The sequence below is a fragment of the Leucopleurus acutus genome, assembly GCF_964270905.1.
Source record: "Leucopleurus acutus genome assembly, chromosome: 1".
NCBI lineage: Eukaryota > Metazoa > Chordata > Mammalia > Artiodactyla > Delphinidae > Leucopleurus > Leucopleurus acutus.
The window spans coordinates 40218341-40242844 of record NC_139142.1 but is presented as its reverse complement, the minus strand read 5'-3'; the positions used below and the strand labels follow the sequence as shown (position 1 = coordinate 40242844).

Below are 24504 nucleotides of genomic sequence, written 5' to 3'. Positions count from 1 at the left end.
GTTTAATAAATAGTTTTCCACCTTAGATGCTTTACATATGGACCCAATCTGGTTTATGTATTTAATGTACATTGTTAACATGCACCATTTAAAATAACTACTGGCTGATGATCTTCAGTCTCTCTGCACCATCTACATTGCACTGACCAGTTAAAACTTCAATTTGCATTGAGGTTTAGGTCAGTAATAGAGAAGCTACTGCGTGAATCCTCACTATTTAAAGTGTGGTCCCCAGGCCAGTAGTATCAGCATCGCCTGGGAGCTTGTTAGACAGAATCTCAAGCCTCACCCCAGACCTACCGAATCAGAATCCACACTTCATCAGGATCTTCAAGCTATTTATATATGCACATTAAAATTAGGAAACACTAGCTTGCAGCACTCATCTCCAAAGTGGGGTATATTTCCTCCAAATGGTGTCCAAGAAGATTCCTTGGGGAATGTAAACAATAATAAGAACTTATTCACCTTTATATACTTGTACAATTTTGATTTTGTGAATTTTAATAATATGTATAATATTGCATAGCAGTACATGAATACAACTTTAAAATAATAAAAGTAAAATAAAATAACTAAAGGCAAATTTTAGCCTAATTTATTCCTCCTTGAAAAAACACAAATTCTGTTTTAATATAGCGTGACTCATGCTGTGAGCTCAGTATTATAACACTACCAGTTTGCTACCTGATTCAAAAATCTGTACTCATCCTTGGGAAGACAGATATGTGTTAAGATATCAGAGTATGACTGTATAATGAGACTAGAAGTAAGGGGCTCTTATTAGGTGAGATTGTATGTATTCTTAGAACTAGTGTGTGTTCATTGGAGATATTTTGGAAAATCTACCTGGGATGATTGGGATAGGATACTTGGTCACTTTTAAAAAATATATATATTTTTTATTGAAGTATAGTTGATTTACAATGTTGTGCCAGTCTCTTGATCACTTTTTTTTTTTTTTTTTGCGGTACGCGGGCCTCTCACTGTTGTGGCCTCTCCTGTTGCGGAGCACAGGCTCCGGACACGCAGGCTCAGCGGCCATGGCTCACAGGCCCAGCCGCTCTGCGGCATGTGGGATCTTCCCGGACTGGGGCACGAACTCGTGTCCCCTGCATCGGCAGGTGGACTCTCAACCACAGCGCCACCAGGGAAAACCCTCTTGATCACTTTTAAGATCCCTGATGCGCCACCAGGGAAGCCCCTCTTGATCCCTTTTAAGATCCCTGATGAGTATTCATGCAGGGACAGAATTTAATCCATCCTCATTCCCATTAAGTGCTAATACAATAAATTTGCCAAGGAATGAATATTGTTTATACTAGGATATTCAATGTCATCCACATGTTAAAGAACACAGTAAGAATATACTTATTAAATAAATAAAAATGAATACAAACTTGTATTACATTCCCTAATTTTAACCAAACATATATTTTGTGTTTCTCTTTGGCACATCTCCTAAGTAGCTCACACCTTAAAAAGCAAAGAAAACAAAACAAAAAACCCAAAACAACCCTTGTTTTTCTACGGCTAATTTTTATGGTTTCATTATAGCTAATGACTTTTCAACACAGGAATCCTCTTGAAGGTAATTATCCAGGCTCTGGATAAGATGTGTGTGGGGAAACTACACTTAACTGTTTTCAGAGGATCCAACAGCTCAGATTCCACTGTCTGGTTCTTGATACCCAGTAGGAAGTGGAGCACATTAAGAAAGGAAAGGGTGACATTTGCTTTTCCTCCACTCATCCATCCTTCTCTCCCTAGTCCCCAAACCCACACACATGCACACATACACACACACAAACACACACTTGTCTGTTGTGCTTAGAAATAGGGAACACCTTGCTCAGTTTTATTGATCTGCAACTTATCATCCATGATGATAGCTTTGTTCTTTTGCATCTTTAAAAGGCTTCCTTAAAATACAAATTCCCAAGGGGTGGAGGGTTGGGCTCTTCATACCTTAAACTATTAACTACCCACACCAGGATTATCACTTAAGGAGCTTGGGAAGGTAGGACAATACCTGAGGGAAGGGCAGACCCATTAGGGAGCAAAGTAGATACAGGTGAAGAAGGTGGAAAAGTACAAAAGCAGCCCTGCCTCACCTAGCTGTACACCTCTAAATAGTCCTAGGGTGTCACAGGTTGTTGACTCAATATCAGTTATTTTATCTTACTTTTATAGCCCTTGGCAGGTCACAGTGTACTTTCACTCTGCAATTGATTCGATTGTCTTAACCTGTGGGGTGGCCTGGGAGGGAGTGCATTTTATTAACCCTTTTTCTCTTCTTATAACTACATGGATCTCAAATATAATGATATCCAACACACCCATTTCAATGGAAGAAAAGAGAGGTGAGTTGATATTTCCCAAATCTAAAGGCTAACTAGAATCCAGATTTCCTGATGCCTAAACTCTACATTCCATTAACTATTCCTTATAGACTCTTTAGACATCTGCTCAGTTTAAATACAATAATAGGAATATATGCATAGAGAGAATATTTTTAGAGAGCATATCTGTATATAAGTATAAATACCGCTATTTTGAAACATTGATCTAAAAAATCTTAGTGAGTACATTTTTGCCAATGCCCCCAATTGTCTGTCAAACTTTGTATCATCTGGAACCCAGCCTCTGTTTGGAAGTAAGTGGAAAAAACCTTGGAGCAGTAAGGAAAATAATCACCATGAAGACCATCTACCAATGCTGGGAGATTCACAGAACCACTCTCAGACCCTACCCCAAAATGCAGTGATTTATTTTTGTTCTCTAAATAGGGATAATAGTTTAACCAGTTGAGCCATAAAGTTCCCTAATCCAAGCAAGTGAAATGATTTAAAGGGATGGATGACTGTTCGGGTCACTATTCATTCAACAAATAATTTTTAAGTGCTTACTGTGCTCTGCTACACTAAAGGAGAAACAAAGATGAAAGTGTTGAGGCAAACACATAATTACAGTGATGTGATAAGTGCCACATGAAAGGAAGATATAAATTCCTGTCTGATCACAGAATCAGCCATGTACTATTCTGTTTATGAGGGTGAGACAGAGCTTCCTGGAGCAGACTTACTTCCTAGTGAGTCTGGGAGATCTGGTAGGTAAGAAAGAACCTGGTGCCTGTAAGGAACAGATTCATGTGGCTAGAGACGTGACCAGACAGAGAGGTAAGGCCTGGGTCTTGGAGGCTTTGTATGTTAAGGAGTTTAAATGGTATTTCATAAGCAATGGAGAGCCATTGAAGATTTCAAACTAGGATGTGAGGCTGGGATAAGTCTTGAATTCTGAAAGTCCTATCTGAATATAGTTGTAATGTAGCCTGGAATGAGGACCAGACACTGGATACCAAGCAGGCAGAGGCTGCAATAATTCAGTCGAGAAACGGTAATTACGTAAACTATAGCAGTAACCCTAGAAATGGAGGGGTAAGAACTAATTCAAGAGACAGTAAATGAGCAGACATGGATAGATGTAGTGATCTGGTGGAGGAGGTGGGAAGAAAGGGACAGAAGACACCAGAGTGAATCCCAGATTTTATATTTGGCCAATGGATGAATGAGGAACACACAGTGGAGAACAGGTTTACAGTGAAGATAATAGTTTAAATTTTCATATATAGAGTCATAGGTGACTAGGATATTCTGAAGATATTCATTAGGGAAGTGCATCACAGACCAGTAAAGCCCTACCTGTGATCTGGTCCTTGCCTGTCTCTCTGACTGGATCTCCTTTCACATGACCCCCTAGAGTGTATAACACTGTGATCCAGCCGCTGTGCTCCTCCCTCAGGGCCTTTGTATTTGCTGTTCCCTATGGCTGGAATGCTCTTTTCTAGGTCTTGCAGGCTGGCTCCCTTGAACCGTTCAAATCTCTCTTCTGAAATGTCACTTCTTCAGAGACCTTCCTTGACCAATCTAATCCCCACCTCTACCCATTCCCCATTCTCAATTCCATCACCCTGTTATTGTCTTTATAGCATTGACCATTATCTGAATGTATTTTGTTTATTTACTATCTACTGTATTGGAAATGGTGAGATACAAAGGTAAATTTCCACATTTATTATTTTTAAGGCAAACTGGCAAGGTGGGATGGAATCATATAGCTAAAGGTCTTGAATCCCATTGAGGGGTTTTAAGTTGCTAGTTTCCAAGGAGCTACAAAAATGTTTGAAGTAACACAACATTTTAATCAACTATACTACGATAAAATAAAAAAATTTTGTCGCTAAAAAAAATGTTTGAAGTAGATCAGTAACCTTGTCAAATGTTTTAAAAATGTTTCATTAAGGGCTTCCCTGGTGGTGCAGTGGTTAAGAATCCACCTGCCAATGCAGGGGACATGGGTTTGAGCTCTGGCCCGGGAAGATCCCACATGCCGCGGAGCAACTAAGCCCGTGTGCCACAACTACTGAGCCTGCGCTCTAGCGCCTGTGAGCCACAACTACTGAGGCTGCATGCAACAACTACTGAAGCCTGCATGCCTAGAGCCCGTGCAGCTCTAGAGAAGAGAAGCCACCGCAGTGAGAAGCCCGCGCACCGCAGTGAAGAGTAGCCTCCGCTTGCTGCAACTAGAGAGAGCCCGTGCGCAGCAACGAAGACCCAATGCAGCCAAAAAATTTGAAAAAGAATATATATATGTATAACTGAATCACTTTACTGTACACCTGAAACTAACACATTGTTAATCAACTATACTCCAATCTAAAATAAAAATTTTAAAAATGTTTGGTTAAGATATTATAAAATATAATCACTCCATAATTTCTGACCCTATACAGTACCCACTTACTGAGACACTATTCACTTTAACTGGTTTAACTACATAGAAAATTTGTAAATAAATGAACTGAATGACAAGATTATAAAAAACACTACACATAATACCTGAAATTAACTTGATGACTTTAGTTTTGTAATAGAGTTGTACAGGTGGTCCCAGTCTATTTTTTTAATCTAGTTTCCTCTTCATTTCAGTGTGGGAGGCATGCAAAATCAGATGTCATGTAATTTTAACATGAGGACCAAACTGTACTAAGGCTGACTCTTCTACACACTCAGTAATGCTGTTCTGTCCATAGTTTTAAGCCAAACCACTGGTGGACCCAGCTGTGGTATAACCAGACTTTGGATAATGGGAGTGCTTTAAAGATGGGGTGATACTGAGCTCTTTCAGTAAGGTTGGGAATGGAAAGGTCCTTGGACCTTTCAATTTAATTCCATTGAAAATGGTATCAGATTCAGATTTGGGGACACCTAAATGAATGACACATTTCTTTCCTTTAAGGAGGATGAAATCTAATCATTTAGCTCTGAGTATGCAGTACAATTAAGTGAGTTGGGTAATTTTGTATAAAGACCAACAGACTATTTTCCCAAAATGACTCCTCTTATATTTGCAAGCCTATGAAATGTTTGTGGATTTTTGTTTTTCTTCTCTTTACTCTTCTCTGCTTTCCCAGGGATAAATAACTTTTTCAACATAAGGTATGTATAAATATAAAGTTTATTTAGCATAGTGTTTAGAAAAATAAGTTCACATCATTTCAGAAAACAAATAAAACAATTGTCCAGGCATAAACCCCTATTACAGTACAACATACATACTCTAGATCTCTTTGGTTGGGTAATTAAGCACAGAAATGTTCTGGGACATGCTCTGTGTGCCATCACCTAACAGTGCAGTATAGACTCTGTTACCCCACCCCATGATATACATTCTGTATAGATTTTCTCTTTGTGTAAGGCACAGTAAAACCATATTGAGTATATAACTGGTTGCCTCTAAACATACAGTACATGCAACAAAAGAATAAAAAATTTTGAGAACCCTGAAAGCCAAAAGAGTCACATGCTATACAATTTTGAGTAATAAAATGTGTGGTGGTAATAAGAAATTAACATAAAATGTATCAGTTAGATACAAAATAACTGTTAGACTCTATTATCTAAGCTCTAAGAAGACTTTGAAACATCTTCTATAAAATGTAATTCTTTTCCCCACAGTTTTCCTGAATTATTTATATTTTTATGATGAGATGATCTGTCAAAAACATTTTAAAGAATGAAGAACTTCTGGTTATGTACTAATGCACACTTGTCTAACATGTAGTAGGGCAGGCTGCAATATCTACCCAATTATCCAGCTTTTAACATGCAAGACGCAAGGGCATATACAGGGAGATTTAAGGTCAGTGTGCAATTCAACTATGAATTTTATCTATGGCTATAACATCTACCTGCCTTTCGTAACACAAGAAAGGCACTGAAACGTGTATAATTCAGTCTTTTCTTTACTATGAATATACATGAGCTATAAAGCAGTACAACACAGGTGCTCTTGCTTGACTGAGGAACAAATGCACCTTCTCTTTAAACAACAGGCTGTCCTTTACTGGATGTAACTAAGAGCTATATATCAATTCTGACTGATAGAGTGCATAGATAGGCTCACACAGCCAGCAGCAGGGGTTGGGGTTTGCAGGGAGTTATTTATCCCTATTCTGATTCCTCTTTGGGGATCATTAGAGGGTCATTTGCAGCATCTTCAAGCATTGGTTTACGTAAGAGGGAAATTCTGACAAGGGTTCTGAGTCTGGCCCTTGGTACTGCAAAAAAACATTTGCAATTCTGTGCAAGGAGACCATGGGGTTTATCTTATTTCATTCCCATATATATGGGCTACATAACAACTGGCCCTTATTTTACTGAAAGAATAGAAAAGAACAAGTTCTTTATAATATGCATTGATTCTTACCTGGTATATTGTATAGCTACCTGGAGTAACTGTAGGGGTATAATTACATCATGTTGGAGTATGAATAGGTTTCTTAGGTAAGTCTTAAGTTTTGTGCTATCTTTCTCTTTCTTAAGGAAGAAAAGAGGAAGAACTGTGAATAAAAGAGAGTCTTATATTTTTGGAAGACACAAAACTTTTCCTGTTATATATATGTATATATAACATACATAACTTTTTAAACCTTCCCATCTTTCTTATTGGATGGGTATTTTAAAATAATTAACAAACTCTTGATATTTGCAGCAATCAAGTGGAAAACATCATTTTCATGTAAACTGCACTATAGACCCATGTAATTAATCTCAGTAACATGATCAGCACACACCCAAAGAAACAAACAAGCTGTGTAAGTAGTGGTGGAGTGGAAGGAACTCTAAAAGACCTGATGTTGTAAAACAAAACAAAACAAAAAAACACGTAATTTCAGCAGTTTAGGAACATTCGCTAATTCCATAAAAAAATGGGACCTAAGTTCTTTATCAAAATGATGAGGGAGAAAAAAAATGATGGGGGAGGAATTCTTCAAAGGGCTCTTCACCTACGCCTGCAAGTTCCATTTGCAATAACAACAAAAGTTAAATCCTCTATGGCCCTTATTCAACATGCTAGGCTGATGGGCATGTAGACATTTACAGTGGACCCTTTGTTCCAATCTTAAAGAAAGCAATATGTGGTGACATCCTCATGGTTCAACAACTTTCTGTCATCTCTGAAGAGATCATTTTCTCACTTTTCTTGCTTTTCAGAGGCCAGAGACTTTACTCACTACATAAATGTATTTGTATTATTACATCTTCTGTTCAGAGTCCTGATAAAAACTGTAACCACAGCTCACAACATTATCAAACAAGCTTCTTACAGAAACCCCGAAAGATTTACTTTTAAAGAAGAGGTGATAATATAGTGCAAACAACAGTCATATGTCATAATGTAACAACTGAGTTAAAACATTTAGAACTAAGTTTCAACAGGACATAATTCAGCTCAATAGAAGTTACATATTCTTTCTTTCCTTTAAAATGGTTGTTTTCATATCCTCCAGAATTGGTTTTACATGGTGGTCTATAACTGTTACTTCTTTGTAATGAAAAGTATCAACAATAATTAATTGTTCAACCGCTTGCATCATAAACATTAACTCTAATAATATAAGTGAAACTTAAGTTCTTCAGATTTAGAGCAATTCTGTGAAATTAACCCTGTTGGATAGTAGAAAGGAGTCATCAGTGCTTCTGTTGAAACTTCTGTACCTTAGTAAGAATAATAAAAAGGCCACAAGGTAAAAAGGCACATAGAATTCTGTAGAAAATATATTTAAATGAATCAGAGAGTTGCTAAATAAAGAACAAGGATGTGAAAAAAAGTACCAAAATTCCAATACTGGGAGTTAGATTTCTTGTTTCAGTGTTATTAATATTGACCTTAATAGACTCCTGATAAAAATCATTACTTTTAAAATCCTACAAAAAGTAAAACTTTGTTGGAAATAACTGTTCACTTCCTGTTCAAACAATAAAAATAAATTAAACAGTACGAAAACATTTTTCTTTTCAGTTCATAGTGTCTGAAGTATAAGAGAAACATATACAGCATAAATAAAATTCACTGTAATTACCCAAATTCTTGCTTATAGGACTAATATATTTACACTCATACTGAAGTTTGTTTCAGAGTTTTTAGTGGAGTTGCAAACTTTCTCAGCCACAGTGAACTATTACCAATCACACTTGGAAACGTATAGAGACAAGCCAAGACTTTCACAAAAATGCTGAAAAACAGAAATGCACATATTCAAAAATATACCCTTAGAATAGTGTAGAGTACCTTTTATGCTTCTTAACCTTACCAATGCCCGTGGAGTAAAAGTAAACAAAAAGAATTGTATTGTTTCTAACGCTCTGTAGTGATATTTAATTTCTACCTTAAGTGTATACATTTTTAATTTAGAAAACTATTTATCAAGTTCCATTTGATCTTAGAATTATGTTAAGTCAACCAAATGATACACTTTGACTTCTTGATATATTTCATCTTGTTCCTCTGTCTCCATCTATCTAAAAGAGAACACATGTGAACAAAAAGGCTGCAGTAATGCAGTTCTACTCCTGCATATTTAACTGTGATCTTCATTCAGATCAATCCAAAGTCTCTTGAATGCATTTACTTGCAAAACTAATGTTTCCCTTCAAATGGGAAAATCCTTTATGTCCTCAGGTCTTCATGAAAAGATTTGCCTGCTGATGCCAGAAAAAAAAAAAAAGAAATTAAGTTTACAAGTCTTGCATCTCTTCATCCAATTGGACAGTCTGGAGCTTGGCAAGCTCTTTTTTGTCTGTTTCCAGGTCTTCACAGACAGTCTCAACCATGCCCTCTAGGACATACTTGGATTTGGAGTCCAGCATCATTAAGTTGCTTGTTGCTTTGCTCTCAGAATTTGTTAAGAAATTCTCTTTTATGTTAGCTACTGATTGCATAACCAGATGATGTTCTCTGACAAAATCCTGGTGTACTGTAGGGGAGGGGTGACTCACCTGGGCTTCAGCTGTGGGAACTATTTCCCCAAGGGCAGCCTGGGTCATGGGTACTGATAATAGATCTTGACCAGTAATAAGGGAGCAGTTCTGAAGAGTTGCATAGTTAGTGTTGCTGACAGATGTCACAGTAGATTTGCTTGCCACAGGTGCAGACATTGGCTGGCTATCAGCAATGTCAGGGTTTAGCTCAGTGGGGTTTAGTATGGTAGGGGGAGTCAGGGAAAAATTGTGAGTTGGGGATACATTAACTAAGGAGGAGGACAGTGGGTGGAGGCCACTTCCCGAGATACTTTCAGAAGACAGGTTTGCATTTACTTGTGCATTCTGATTGACAGGCATCAACTGAGAAAACACCAGGCTCCTCTCCACACCCTCCTGTTTAACAGATCCTATAGTCTGGCCTGAATTAGGAACAGTGTATACCACTGCACTGGGAGCAAGAGAGCTCAAGAAAACCTTTCCTTGCTGGACTGTGGCGGACTCACTTGTAAATGTGCTCCCATCTGAAGTGCTTGAATTTACTGAAATATTACCTAAAAAAAAAAAAAAAAAAGTACAGATTATCATTGATGGGGCTGATAAGGAAAGAAAAAAGTTATTTTTTACACACATGATTTTTCTCAGGTTCCGTAGAATCACCTTGGGCACTTAAAACTACAGATTTTAAGACTCCACTCCTGAGACTCTATCTATCTGACTCAGTAAATCCCAGAGCAGGTGTATTTTTAACTCCTTGAGTAATTCTGGTGATGAAGCGGGAGCAAGAACTACTGGCTTAGAAATCAAATGTGAAAAAAAAAAATGTTTCCAAGTTCTAATTTCAGTCAAGTTTCTGGTTCAGTATTACTGAGACTTGATATCTCTCAATTAGTTGATAGTTATTGCTCGCTCTGCCAGTTAGAACTAGAAAACAAAAATGTGAAAGAGAATGCCTTTGTTCAGGGCAAGCTCAGTAACTGACATAAAATATAAACGGAAATGCAGAAAATACCACATAAATGAGTTACCCTGGGGCTTACAGTTAACCATATAAACCTGTACAGACAAGTTGCAAAGTTTCACCAAACTAACCATAAAGTCAAGTCAACAAAACATTCAATAGTTTTTTTTTTTCCTTTTGTTGTGCTAGTTCTGAATTTTCAGTGTTGTAGTGACAGGAAGAATTAATGATAATAATGAAATGTGCTTTTTAAAACACAGATTAACATAAAGAGCTAGAGCTAATGCTTCTGTAAAAGGTTTGTATCTTTTGAGACTCTCATTATAATGTTCTACAGAGACCAGAAGTAGTAAAAGAAATATAAGTAGAAAGCTGAGTTGTTCAAATCAGCTAACTCAGACAATGCAGACAAATTAGACCCCTCCCCCCCAACTCACACCATCAAATAAAACCCTTTTCTTTCTGAGTCTTTTCCTAGGCACAGTGAAATAATGGCAATTATCTTGCCATTAAAGGAAAGGTGGACATGGGGGAGTTTTGTGACAGAATAATTCAAGCAGGATGTTTACCCTGATCTTGAATTAGATGTTCAGTAAACTCTTCATTATTTTGAGAAAACAGCCTAATGTTAAAGGTAATTCACCTAAAACATTTCCCTCCTTGAATTAATAGAATAACTGTGATTACATTGCCACCTCTATCGATAAATGTATGTCACAGGGCTGTTTATATGTCTTCCAAACATTCTTTTTTTTTTTGTGGTACGCTGGGCTCTCACTGCTGTGGCCTCTCCCATTTTGGAGCACAGGCTCCGGACGTGCAGGCTCAGCGGCCATGGCTCACGGGCCCAGCCGCTCCGCGGCACGTGGGATCTTCCCGGACCGGGGAACGAACCCGTGTCCCCTGCATCGGCAGGCGGACTCTCAACCACTGCGCTACCAGGGAAGCCCCCAAACATTTTTAAGCACCTTAAATGCAAAGGAATGGCTTTAAACAAACAAAAAATGAAAACACTTTATTTGAACTTAAGAAAAACATTTCTACATATGTTTGAGCTCTTCTCTAACGTAAATCTTTGTTCCAGGTCAAACAAACTAAAAAGGCTTTAAAATTCTTGTTGACTACTAAACTGTAGCAAAAGACATCTGAAATAGATGGTTACTTTGTTGTGTGTATGCGTTTGTGAAATTGTTTGCCAGTGTATTTGTGAACAAAATGATTCATTATTTTTTGATAGGGCTATATATAACATAATAGGTGCGACATTTTCCCAAACTGCTACGGAATATAAATAAAATAATATTTCTAAATGTGTAGATATTATAAAATACATAGATGAAGGGGGAAAAGCAGATGTGATCTAAAACTTGATATTTAAGTATAGCTGCAGTTGAATTATAAATTGAACAATCATTTCAAAATCAGTTAAAAAAACCCAGTTGAGAAATGATATAGGTACAAAGTATAATTTTATAATGATGCTTTAAAAAAACCCTTTATTTACTCAGATTATAAAGTGAGCAAAAGAAATAGAGATTCTGCTTTTCTATATAAATTTCGACTATAGAAAGATAATCTACCTTGTCTAGCCATTTTTAAGAAAGGCTTGGTATCTGTTTTGAGAAAGGCTGAATCCCCAAATGCTTTACTGAGAACTGCAATACACAGTTACTCTAAGGGAACGTTGTTTCCTGGGCCATCTGGTTAAACTTATGTCTTCAACTCATCCAGACAAGTCTAAGGATTGACAGCTCTGTCATTTGATCTTAGCTACTTTAACTGAAAATGCTGTTCTTATTCATATTAAATGTCCCATTTTAAGAATTAGCTATTAGTTTGTAATAATTTTCTATGGTAGCACTTTTTTAGTTTATGTGTGAGAAGTACTCCTGCTTTTCTTCTCCCCCAATGTACATACCATGCTTTTTCCTCAAATTTGTTGTCTTTAAAATGTTACCTACTATTTGGAAATTTCCTAAAGAGAGAAAAAGGGTTAGATCCACATTAAAGTATTGTAAACTAAGCACTTTGGCTCTCCCTGTGGTTTTCCTATTTTTGCCCTGTGTTGGATAGTGACTAAGCTTAATCCTTTCCATAGCCTGGAACAATGAAGAAATAAATAGCATGCTGCAGGACTGTCGTGTGTTACTATACTACCATTTTACCTAAAGAGAAACAAATGAACAGAATGGAATTTACTGCACAACAATTCTTCCATTAATGCCTCAAACAAACTGAAGTAGACCATAGTTGTGGAAACAAGAGTTGTGTATAAATTGAGGTGTTTTTTTTTTGGATAAAACCATTTTACAGGAAGCTGATCTTTAAGGCAAACAGTCACTTATTTTGTTTGGGTAAAAATTTGGACTTTCAGATTTGCTTCCAGGAAGGCAAATATGCACTAACATCTCCCACTCCTGAATTCTAGCAGCTCTGCAAGCTCCACTGCCATTCTAACCATTCCTGTTTCTACAGAGAAACAATGACACAGAGCCATCCAGATTTGCTTTAAAGTCATTGAAGAACTGGCATATCAGCCTCAGGTTTCCCAAATTTCAGATCAGTGCTTCCTTTAGCAGATGCCTGAGTAAAGCCACCAACATATAAAATAAGGCTTACAGTTACCTCCATAAATAAACCCACACATTTAGGGGGCAAGTATACATGCATAGCAACAGACAATCACATACTCCTCTGTTCTCCCTTTAGGTCTGTTAGTCTTACTTATAGGAGGAATATGAATCAAACGCAAACGATCCAGTCTCTTTAGCTCGCTCTTCTAAAACTCCTTTTGGTCAAATAAAAAATGCTTAGGTGAAGTCTACACATTCTTACCAACTGCTTGACTTATTTTATGTTCTAGCAATATTATTAATTTTTAATCTTAAAATGTCAAGCAGTGGGTTATTTTGTAAGCACCGATTGACTTAGCATATTTCTATAATTGTAGAACTGGCAGGACTCACTACGAACTGTATTTTTCCATTCAGTTGTTGGGAAAATAAAAACCCACCCCCATGATGCCAGGGAACCAAGCAAGCTGGATATTACATGGATGTTGTGAAGAAAGAGGAACAAGTCAAGGCTATTCTGCAGCTGTGGCAGCCAGTAAGGTACCTGAACAGTAACAGCAATCTATAGCTCTCACCAAATGCGTCATTTACAGCAGCTGGCTAAAACATTCACTGGTGCATTATGGTACCAAACCAGACTTTTACCTTGTGAAGCTGCCACTGAAACAGGAGGCAGCTGCAGTGGAGAGAATCCAATGCTCCCATTAAGGAACTGACTGCTTGCTCCGGAATTGGGGATCTGGACGATGCCATACTGGTTAATTTGCACTGGTGTGGAAAAAGTCACTACAGAACCTCCATCCTGGGAAGCCACTGTTTGAATACCTTCTCTTTTCACCTCAGTGCTGGGTATCAGCCCTGGGAATGACACAGGAGCACTGGGGCTATAGGAGGTGGTGGCTGCTGAGTTAGTTGAAGAACTCTGGAGAACTTTGAATTCCTTCACATCCTGGGAGGTAGACCCCAGTATGTCAGTCATGGATATACCATTGCTCACAATGTTTGATGCCATTTTTGGTGGGTTCAGTGACACTGTCTGTGTATTTCCCACACTTAATCCATTAAGGATAACTCCATTGGGTCCCTGAATGAAAGAATTACCATTAAGGAAGACAGGTGAAGTACTGGCAGGTACCAAACTTCCATTCAACAAAACTCCAGAAGAGCTTAATGATATTTTAGCATTTCCAATTTGTTGCATATATACTGGCTCCATGTGACTGGAAAGGCTGAGGTTGGTGACACCATCGGATGAACTGGAGAGTGGATGAGGAGACAAATCTTCATGACCCTTGCTGGATTCATCTTCAGTGCTAGGATTGCCATCCGACTCACTGTACAGAGGAGGAAATCAAGACATTCAGAAAGTCATGGGAATGGCAATCTATATAGTGCCAACTGTTTGGAAAACCAGTCTCTAATCCCATTAAAGGTAGTGTTTAAGGAAAGCACAGCAGTTAAGTCTTCTAGTCTTGTTTTAGCTCTGAGGCCTTTCAGCAGATTCTGACCAGGGCATCTGAGAAGAGGAAATCTCATGTCTCAATAACCTTTACTAATAATAAGTTCAGAGAAAGTCCAGAGGTCTAAAAGATATAAATTCAGCTAATAGGATTTACAGGAAAATTGTCTACATGTTTTTATAGCACTGAAGTTATTTATTGCTGTTAAATATGCTGCTACCTATACCACAGAAAAAAAAACTCATTAAAGGGGTGGTCAGTCATTTCTGTTTAGGAACTCTTTCCCTTCCCCTCAAACCAATTCAGATTAGTGTGATTTTGCAGGTAAATGAAACTGTCAAAGGAGCAGGAGGTGGGAAGTACTCAGTTTTGTCTGCCAGTTAGTTAACAAGAGATCATTTTCTCACCTGCTCCCAAACTTCTACTCCACCAGACTGACAACTGTCTCATTCAACAAAGTGGCTGTCTTGTTGTAGGAAAGGCACTTTCAACCCAAGAACTGTTATGTGCAGTCGCCTTTGAATCCAAAGAAAGCCATAGGGGCCTATTTAACAAACACCATCCAGTGCCCTGGTGAGGTGGGAGGGAAAGGGTGTGGGTCACTCAGTGGCCTTGTACCTTTCAGACCCCTTGCCCAGCACCCTCAGTCCTTCTGTTCCAAACAAGACTGTGTTCCTCAGTTCTCCGATTTGGGGGTAAATACCAAATCTGGGGAGGGGTAGTGGTGGGTGTTTCCCATTTGGTCTGAGGCTGGGCCGGGGGAGAAAGGATGGTAGGACAGAGGCAGTTTGGAGCGCGGCGGGACTTGGCCCAGCAGAAGATCCGACATCTCTGCAGTGCCCCGAGGTCGGTTCGCTTTCATGCCGAGGGGAGGGGATTACCCCGGACTGCGGGGCCAGGAGCGCAGAAGGCGCTTTGATTTACGAGCTGAGGCTGAGCCGCCGTTGCCGTCTGCGAGGGTGACTCACCGGGGATGCGGGTGGGAGGTAGATCCGGAAAGGGGCCTCAACCAGGCAACTGGGCTGGGAGCGGGTGTGTGTGCTGGTGGGGCGAAGCAGGCTGAGTTTGGCTGGGGAGACGCGGGGAACGCGCCCGGCCAGGGAGTGGAGGCTCCAGGGCAGCTGGCCGGCGCGCCGCGCCCGCGCCCGCTCCCCACCCCCCTACCCCCTGCCCATCGGATTCCGTCGCCGACAGGATCCGCTGCCTCAAGTAGGCACGGGGACAGGTGGCGTGGAGTTACCAAGGCGCCTCCTCTGGGTCGCCCCCGCAAGTCCGCGGAGGGGTGCACACAGGTCGCAGTGCGCGTTTTGTTTTGGTTACCGCGAGGCCGGGTTCGGGCACGGAGCCTCCCTCCTGCCTTGGGCGAGAAACGGGCAGGAGCGGCCCGCGGCGGGCTCTGGAACGCGCCGGGTGATCACCTTCTCCCCGGCCGGGCCAGGCTCCCCGGCTCCCAGATTCCTCCCCTGAGCAGAACCTTCGAGCTGCTTTTGGATTCTTTCTCTCCTTTCCCCGCGGGGCTGGCGACACCATCCCTTTCGGCGACCTTCTCTTTACTTTGTCCAACAATACACACAGACCAGGTGTCTGACTCAGGAGGACGTACAAAAGAGGAGGAAAACCCGGTATTTTCTACCGGTTGGGAAAAAATACCTGGCAGTCAAAAAGTTCAAACCCGCCAGGGTGGGCGCTCAAAGAGGTGCGGAGTGGATAGCGCCCCCAGTCCTTCCCTGCTGTCCGCCTGGTGCCAGCCTGCCCCCAGCCCCAATCACCACACCGGGAGGGAGCCCCGCAGAGTTCGGGGGCCGGGGAAGCCGCCCTCTAGCCCCACCACCCCGGCGGCGCTGAAATTCGATCCGAAGGAGTTCAGAATCAGGTTTCAAAACACCGCAGAGCCGAGCCGCACCAACACCCCACAGTTGCCGCGGCCGCGAAGGGAACCACAGCGGGCAGGGTGAATGATTAACTCTGTCATATAAAACCTCGACGTCCCCAGACCCCCTTCTGCGCTTCCAGACCCCACCAACTTTCTTCTCCCTCCGGAGCGGCCACGGCCACCTCCAGCGCCTGCCTGGGGCAGCCGAACCCTGGGGGTCCGGGAGCGCGTGCGCGCGCCGGGCCGGCGTGACCCCATGGAGGTGCAGACCCCGGCGGGCGCTGGCAACCTCCGTGGGCATCGGGCGGCAGCGAGAACTGCCTTTCCGGCGTCTACACACGATCCTTCGCCCGGCCAGAACCGGGGAGAGAGTGGCAACTTCAAAGCCAGAGGGATGGGGGTGGGAAACCGGGCAGCAGCGACCAGCCGAGGTGGGGGCGGGGACTGAGACCTAGGCGGGCGACCAGAAACTTCTGGGGGGAGGTGGGGGGAGGGTAAGGAGCAAGGTTCCCCCGCCCCTCGCCGCCGCCGCCCCCCCTCCCCCAGCCGGGGAGAGAGGTGGGGGGCGGGGAGAGGTGGGCAGCCGGACCAGGCTGGTGGGGAAGGTAAGCGCCATGTTTGCAAGCACTTGGAGGAAAAGAAAGCTGGGAAGGGGGTTGGGGAGAGGAAGGGGGAGGAGGAGGAAAGTTGGCGCTCACCTTTTGGACTGGGTCTCAGAGGGGTTCCGATCGCGCTGCCGGCGGTTCTTGAACCAGTTGCTGACCTGGGTGAGGGAGAGGCCGGTGATCTTGGCCAGGTGCCGCTTCTCGGCGGGCGAAGGGTAGCGATTCTGCTTGTAGAGCTCCTTGAGCGCGTTGCGCGACTTCTCCTTGAAACAATACACCGTCTCCTCGCCGTCCCAGATGGTGCGGGGCAGGGGAAATTTCCTGCGCAGCCGGTACTTGTCCACGGCGCCCAGCGGCCGGCCGCGGGCTCGCTCGGCCTCGGTGTAGCGCGCCTTGTACCAGAGCTGCTGCAGCAGCGGGTGGTTGGCCGACTCGAAGCTGTGGCTCTCGAGGATGCTGTAGAGCTCAGGGTAGATGCCCTGGTGGAAGGCCACCAGCGCCCGCGCCTTCAGCAGGCTCTCGTTGCCACGTAGCAGGTCGCTCTGGGGCAGGGACCACAGGAACCGGGCCAGGCGGTCCAGGTTGCCCCCCTGCTGCAGCGCCTCGCACACGCAGGCGACATGGTCGGGCGAGAAGGCCAGTGGGGTCTGCGCGGCGGCGGCGGCGGCGGCGGCCGCGGCCGCGGCGTGGTGGTGCCTGCCCAGAAGTTCCGAGTGGAGTTGTACCTGATCCGCCGCCGCTCCGGCCGCCGCCGCTGCAGCCACTGCCCCTTCCTCTCCGCTCACCCTGGCGGCGGTGGCCGCGGCGTCCCCCGGCTCCAGGGGGAAAGGGGCTGGAGCCGGGGGGCTCAGCCCCGCCGCCGCGCCCCCCGCCACTTCTCGGGGCGCCTCCTGCCCTTCCGAGGCGCTTTCCATCCCATTCTCCTGCTTGATGTCCGCCGCACTTGCAATCTGCCCGGTGGGGGAGGAAGAGGACATTTTTTTGTTGTTTATTTTCCTCCCTCCCTCACTCCCTCGCACTCTTTTCCTCTTTCTTTTCCCCTCTCTTACTCCTCCTTCTTCGTGTCCCTCCCCCCTCCCCCCCTCCGGAAAGCCCACTCCCTCCCTCCCGGTTTCGGCTGGATCTGGCCGATCAGGTTTCCCCCCGGCCACGCAGTCACCATTAAGATAGCTGCTAGAGCAAAGTAGTGTAAAAGGATAGCTGCTTTCTGCCGTTCCCCCAACGTGACTCCTCCGGTTGCTGCATACTATATGGCACTGGCGGCCCGGCCGGCCCGGCCGCGCCACCTCATTGGCTATTTCACATTCAGAGGGAGGAGGAGACACCGTTTCTATCCCTGTCGATCACCCGCCTCCCACTCCACCCCTTGACGTTCCCTCTCCCCCTGACCCCCAGGCACCTATACCTGAAGGGAAACACCGACATTCTTTTCAGGCCCTGCTCCTGGGCGGGAACATGCCTAATGTGGCCTGAAAACTGGACAACAGACTCTTTCAAAGAGAGTCCCTACGATTCCAGTGGGAACATTAATTATGTGGCCTTAAGGTCCGGATGCGAAACTCTTAACAAAGAGACCACCCTCAGCATCTAGATGACAAAATTTCAGAGGACAATTCAGAAGCTTCCCTGGTGTCTCTCTACTGCCCTTCACCCCCCTTTCAGATGTCTTCATTAAGGATTTTTATTCAAAAGGGTCAAGAATAAAATGGCACTAGGGAATGCTCTAAGGGGGAAGCACTCACAGTAAATTAAAATTCCAAAGGCGGGGGGAATGCTTGAAAACGGTATAAATAGCCCACTGAGAACACAAAAACAAGAAGCCTTCAAAAGAAATGTGTTTAACCTTAAGTCACTTGGCGGGCTGGCGACCCAACTGAGTTGAACGTGTTACAACTGGACGTATAGAATGTTTTACCGTATGTTTATCCTGGGTCGGTAGGGTAGAAGAGATCTAACTTTTAGATTATAATAACAGCATGGAGATTTAAGCCTCTATATGAACATTTTTAATATAAGTGTATGGACAGTGTTTTGGAGATGATATTCCTGGTAGAAACCACCTCTGTGTGCAGGTGTCTTGGAGGAGGTCATTGCGGGATCAGCAGCCATTTCCACAGCATAAACAGATGGGAGACTGCCCTTTGGTTTGAGGTGAAGTGCCCGTGGGGGTGGAGTCTGCTGCTTTCTGCAGCTGTGTCTCTTTCCTTCATGGTTTGCATGAGGTCTTCACTCAAAAAAAGATGAACCCATCTCTGCTTCTCTGATGACTGTGGGTCAGTTGGGTCTACCTGCCGGTACTCTTTCTCAAAAATCCAACATTTTAAGGACATCATCCTAACCTTTACTTCTGGGTGGCTTTGTGTTGTTTCTGCTCCCCAATTACCCATAAATGCTTACTTCAGCATATTATAAAGCAGCTGTTTAGGTCACCTGCTATCGTGATCAGCTTGATGAGGTTTTCCTTTTTTGAGGACAGGCTGCATTTTTATTGCTGGTCAACGACCAAGGTGTCATGTGAGTTTGGACTTAACTTGCTTTTGTACTAGACTAATGAAGCCAGCCAGCACTGACATCTCTGGTAGATTCAAAATTTATAATTATGGAAAAGACCACACGTTTCTGCCCCATTGCAAATATCCAGTTGGGTATTGGACTTCTGGACGATATCTGAGATTCATAACTTCCTTGACTTTTAAAAAATATGCTTTTTATTTTAGAATAATTTTGACTTACAGTACAGTCTTAAAAAGAGCACAGAGTTCCCACCTACTCTTTACCTAATTTCCCATAATGTTAACACCTTATATTATAATGATACTTTGTCCAAACAAATTAACATTGGTGCAATACTATTAACTAAACTCCTGACCTCTTTTTGGACTCACCAGTTTTTTTCGCTAATATCTGTCTTCTGTTTCTCTATCCAATCCAGGATACCATGTTCCATTTAGTTCCTTGAATTTTTAAAGTTCGTTTATCAGAGCAAAGTAGACAGGAGGTAGTGTGGCTTAGTGGAAAGGATGTGGATTTGGGGATCAGCTAGCTAGATGTAGGTTTAATCCTAGTTCTGCCATTTATTAGCTACTTGACTATAAAAAGTGGACAGGATTGTTGTGAGGATTAAATGAGATAAGATGTGCCAAAAAGCACCTGGCACATAATTAATCTTTGTTAAACGTTTCTTATCTTCCTCCTGATAGTGCAAAGTAGGAAACTTTTCAATTATATATACCTAATGAAAATCCATTTGGCTATATTATAGGGCTTTCCAAGTTCAGGTCATAGGAGTCTTCTTCAGGTTTATTATCAATCAAATATAGTGCATTGACTTGGAAAACCATGTATTGGGTTTCTGCATGTCTTCTGTATATTTGACTCCAGAGTACCAAGTTCAACAGATTATATAGAAGCAGCAGTGGCCTTTTACGATATCTGTAGCCTGTGGCTACACTGGTATTCTGTAGCTCCAGGAGGAGATTCCTATAGGACCAGAAGTGAAATCCAACACCAGGCTCTCGATTCCTTTAGCTGGCTGAGCCTCAGAGCTCATTCTGGCAGCATTTCAAAGTAGATTGGAAGCCCTTGACTCAAACATGGTCAGCTACATTAGAATAGAACACCAGACTTGAGGGTGTGTGGAGTTAATCTCAGAGTACTTGTTTTGCCAAATGACTTGTAAAATTGATGAATACTTGCTTCTATTTCCTATATCTGCCATGCTGTGAACATTCAGTCTGCTGTGCTGATATGTAGTCTAAAGCTGTGTTTTGATTTGGGAAAACAGAGTTGAGGTTGGGATTGTGTAAGAGTGAAAACTAAGCTGCTTGTTTCTGTATCTTTTCCTTCCTGCCGGAAGGTAATGATGAGCAATATAGAAATCTTTTGCCATTTTAGTGTGGTGAAGAAAATTTTGTTCAGCACAAAATGTTGCACTTTGCTTGAATATATTTAATGGTGTGGCCATCAAGAATGGAGATTTCCTTTTTAAAGGCTGACTTTGGCTGTCTGGAAGATAGTGGGAAGGCTATATATCTGTATCTTGGTCAGTTATTTCTACCACAGAAAGCTTATGTAGTGGTAATATTAAGGAAGTTAGGTTCTAAAGTAGTTTCCCAGGTAGAGGAGGTGTTCCACTGTTATTTAGTGACCAATGGTTGATGATACATAATCAGCATTTCTGAAGGATCATTCATTTGCCAAATATTTATTGAGTCCTGATTAAGTACATGGTATTGCATTACATACTGAAGGATAGAAAGATGAATATATTGGGGTCTCTGACCCTGAGGAGCTTAAAATCTGGTGGGGGAAGTAAGACATATTTGTAAGTAAATACAATACAGGGTATATGAGTGGTGAGGATAAAGAGACTAATTTTGAGAGGTGGAAGGCAATGGGGGGTGGATTTGTAGCTGGGTCTTTAAGGACAAGAATTTTGAGAGTTCAAGGATAGAGTTCATTAGAGGCAGAGGGAACAAAGCATGGAGCCATGAAGGTGTGTGGTTTATTTCTGAATATATTGAGTAATTCAGTGTGTCTGGAGTGTGGGTTTTATGTAGGTGTGTGATGGGAGATTAGCTTTAAAGGCATGTTGGGGACAAATTATGAGGGACTTCAAATGAAATGCTCATTTTGCTGTGGTGTGGTGGACACAGTGGTCTGTGTATAGTGGCTGTGTTGTACATAATATCATGACCATATAGTTGACTGGTCCAGGGATGGGCACTGGCCCCAAACCAAAACAGAGTCCTCTTCTAGGATTTTTCAAACTTGCATGAAGAAAAGAATTAAGACTGGTAGAGGGAGTCTTGGAGGTAATGCTTGGGAGTTCTCAGTGACTAAGCTATCTGCCTGTTGAGGACGCTGATGAACAGTAGGTGAGAGGGAGGGTGACCTAGTAAGTCACATGGGTGATAGTGGAGGGAAAAGATCCTGGCAGAGACTAAGTGCCAGGTTCTAGTCTTCTCCCAGGTGTAGCAGCATTTTTGCCTCTTTGAGGTGATATTAATTTCCCCAGGAGCCAGAAACCCCACTTGAACTGGCCTAGGCAAAAAGGTGAATTTTTTGGATCATGACACCAAACAATGGGAAGAGCAGAATGCAGCTGGTCAGACTTAAAGGCCCATTCATTGTCCCTTTTCACTTGCCTCTGCCTGTCTCATCAAAGTAGTTTTAGTCTTTCAGAGGGGCTTTCCCCAGGAGGTTGGAAGCATGGCTTCCATTAGTTCCCAGTTCACATATTCTAGCTTCAAGAGGCTCTGGTACATTTTCCTTGCTGCCAATTTGATAAATTCTAGGGAAGATCTCTGATTGGTCCAGTAAGGGTTGTATGTCAACCCACACAGGCCTGTGGGGGAGGAGGAGCTGTTTTCCATAAGAAGGGAGGAGGGATGCTATCCATCATCAAGGGACAAAACAATAAAAGCCTTTAACATATGGGGAAGGCCCAACCTGGGTCCATGGCCTTGGGGCTGGAAAGGAAGGGCTGCGTTTGAGAAACATTGTCCCAGGGAGGTAGAATCTACTCTTGGGAACGCTAGAGGATGAGCAGAGAAATAATGGGCTCCACTGGTCCACCGTTGGGATGCAGCTATCTTTAGAAATGTGGGAAACTTTGATAGTTGGGTGGTTTTTACAAGGGCTGAGTTTCCATTTGAGTCAGAAGCCTGGTGCTGTCAGTGCTTTCCTCCTCAAAGCTTTCTGACCATTTTGTATTAGTGAACTCCACCAGTGGTAATGGTATACTTTTCAGAGTTTCTGTTGTATGCGAGGCATTGTAGTAGGGCCTTTGTATATGCACGTCATGTAATTTAATCATTACAACACCCTGTGAAATGTATTATATGGAGGAAGGAAACTGAGGTAAAGGAGGATAAGAAGTTTGGCTCAAAAACAGGTCTGTTTGTTTTAAAAGAAGGACAGGCTCTTCCTAGTACATTGCATGCCTCTTGTCGATACTACTGCTAATAAAACCTATACTCCTCTTAATAATGGCTAACAGTTACTGAGCTCTTACTCTGCGCTAGTTGTATCCTCAGTCCTCTGTGCTAGTTGTGCTGGTGTTATCCTCATCTTATATTTGGGAAAACTGAGGCCCTTGATCATGCAGCTAGTAAGTGAGGAAGCCAGCACTTGAATCCAGCTCTCTTAGTGCCGGGGCCAAATCTATAAGCACTACTTTCTGCTGCCTCTAGCTCCATGAGTAATGCTTATCTGATAGAGTTCCAAGTCAGCTGTTGCTACCGTGCTTCTCTGACAGTAATTTCCAACCTGGGAAAAGGATACAGTTGGTAGCAACGTTTCCTCCCATAATCTTCAGTGCTTTCTTTGCCTTAATCTCAAGGTTTGGGAGAAAGGAACAGCAATTCACTGCACAAACTGGTTGAGGTATCCTGTTCAAAGATACAATTAAAAGTGTGCTGGTGGTGACAAACAATAATGCCAACTTACTGGATGGGTTCTCAATGTAGTTTTGGCTAAAAATTTTATTTGCTCACTGATCATGTTCACTCTTTCACCAGAAGTTTCCTGTTCTGTTAAAATATAAAGATACAAAAAATTGCCTTTATTCTTAGAGAGCTTCACTTTGAGCTTATAATTGGTTTGGATGTGGTCTCTTTCAATAAATAGCAGGATAATGTCTCCAGGTCAGCACAGTGTTGGATATTGCCTATTTTAGTAAATTTACATTTGTTTAGCTTCTGTTAGTGAACAATATTATGATCCAGCAAATGACATGATTTATTTGTTAGGTGAATCCCTGATGTCTGTATACTAATATAAAGCCCTGTACTGCTGTGGCCTGCCTTGGTCTGTTGGTTCTCCTATGTGGTATCCAGCTGTTTGTCAGGTTCTCCCTCCGTAATCCATGGAAATCCCAACTGTATTGCCACATGGGTTACCTGTTGGGTTCACTGTTTAAAAAAAAGTGAGAGTTGGAATGTTCCTCTTTATGTTTTCATTGAAAAGAGAAAAACTGCTGTGAAAAATTAAAATTACTATGAGTGTATACAGCTGGTATTCATTTTATGGGTTAATTTGAAAAGCTTTATATGCCCACTTCTAATGGAGTTTGGGTCAGATTACAATATAGTGCTCAGCATAAAAAATTTTCACATTACGCTACTCTTTGATGTTCACTCATTCATTCTTCATTTACTCTACTTATTCAACAAGTATAAACAAATCCTCCTTCAGGGGATGGATAAGATGTGTCCCTTATAGTGGGAGGAATTTATTATCTAATAGAGCTGTTTACAGACGTCACTTTGCAGCCTGGATAAATTTAGTGAATGTGACTTACAATTTCCAAAGAGATTCAGGCTCTCAGAGTGTAGAATTGCTGAAATAAAGCATAGATTCCTGTGTAATCACCCCAGTATTTGGGGAAACCAATATTGTCTTGATTGGGAGGGTGGTAAGAGATATTAGAGCCAGCCGAAACTGTTAAGCATGCCTGACCATCTTGAGGTAAGAGGTTCTCTACAGTTGCCAGATATTATTTATAGAACTATTTTGACATTTAGTGAGAATCTGTAATATTTAGGGTCGGTGCAGAGACTTTCATTCTAAATAACTGTTCCAAACTTCATATCTGCGAATGCATATTATTTTCTGTGATTGCACGACTGTGCAAGTGTAAAGGAGAAGTATAAAACACAGGCTATCAAGTTGTTCAAAAGAAAATACTGGTGCGAATTATTGAATAT

The 24504-nt window shown here is 42.3% G+C and overlaps 1 protein-coding gene across 2 annotated transcripts; it reads right to left on the bottom strand.

The window, feature by feature from the left end:
• Nucleotides 1-9080: 9080 nt before the first annotated feature.
• On the bottom strand, nucleotides 9081-17772 carry SIX4 (SIX homeobox 4; the record flags this gene model as incomplete). Of its 2 annotated transcripts, XM_082844707.1 has the most annotated exons (4): nucleotides 9081-9877; nucleotides 12203-12259; nucleotides 13503-14191; nucleotides 16889-17772. In XM_082844707.1, the coding sequence occupies 4 exons, from the start codon at nucleotides 17770-17772 to the stop codon at nucleotides 9081-9083; spliced, it is 2427 nt and encodes an 808-aa protein (XP_082700833.1). The 2 variants fall into 2 exon arrangements, with proteins under 2 accessions (XP_082700833.1, XP_082700834.1); XM_082844708.1 differs by lacking the exon at nucleotides 12203-12259.
• Between the last annotated feature and the right edge of the window lie 6732 nt (nucleotides 17773-24504).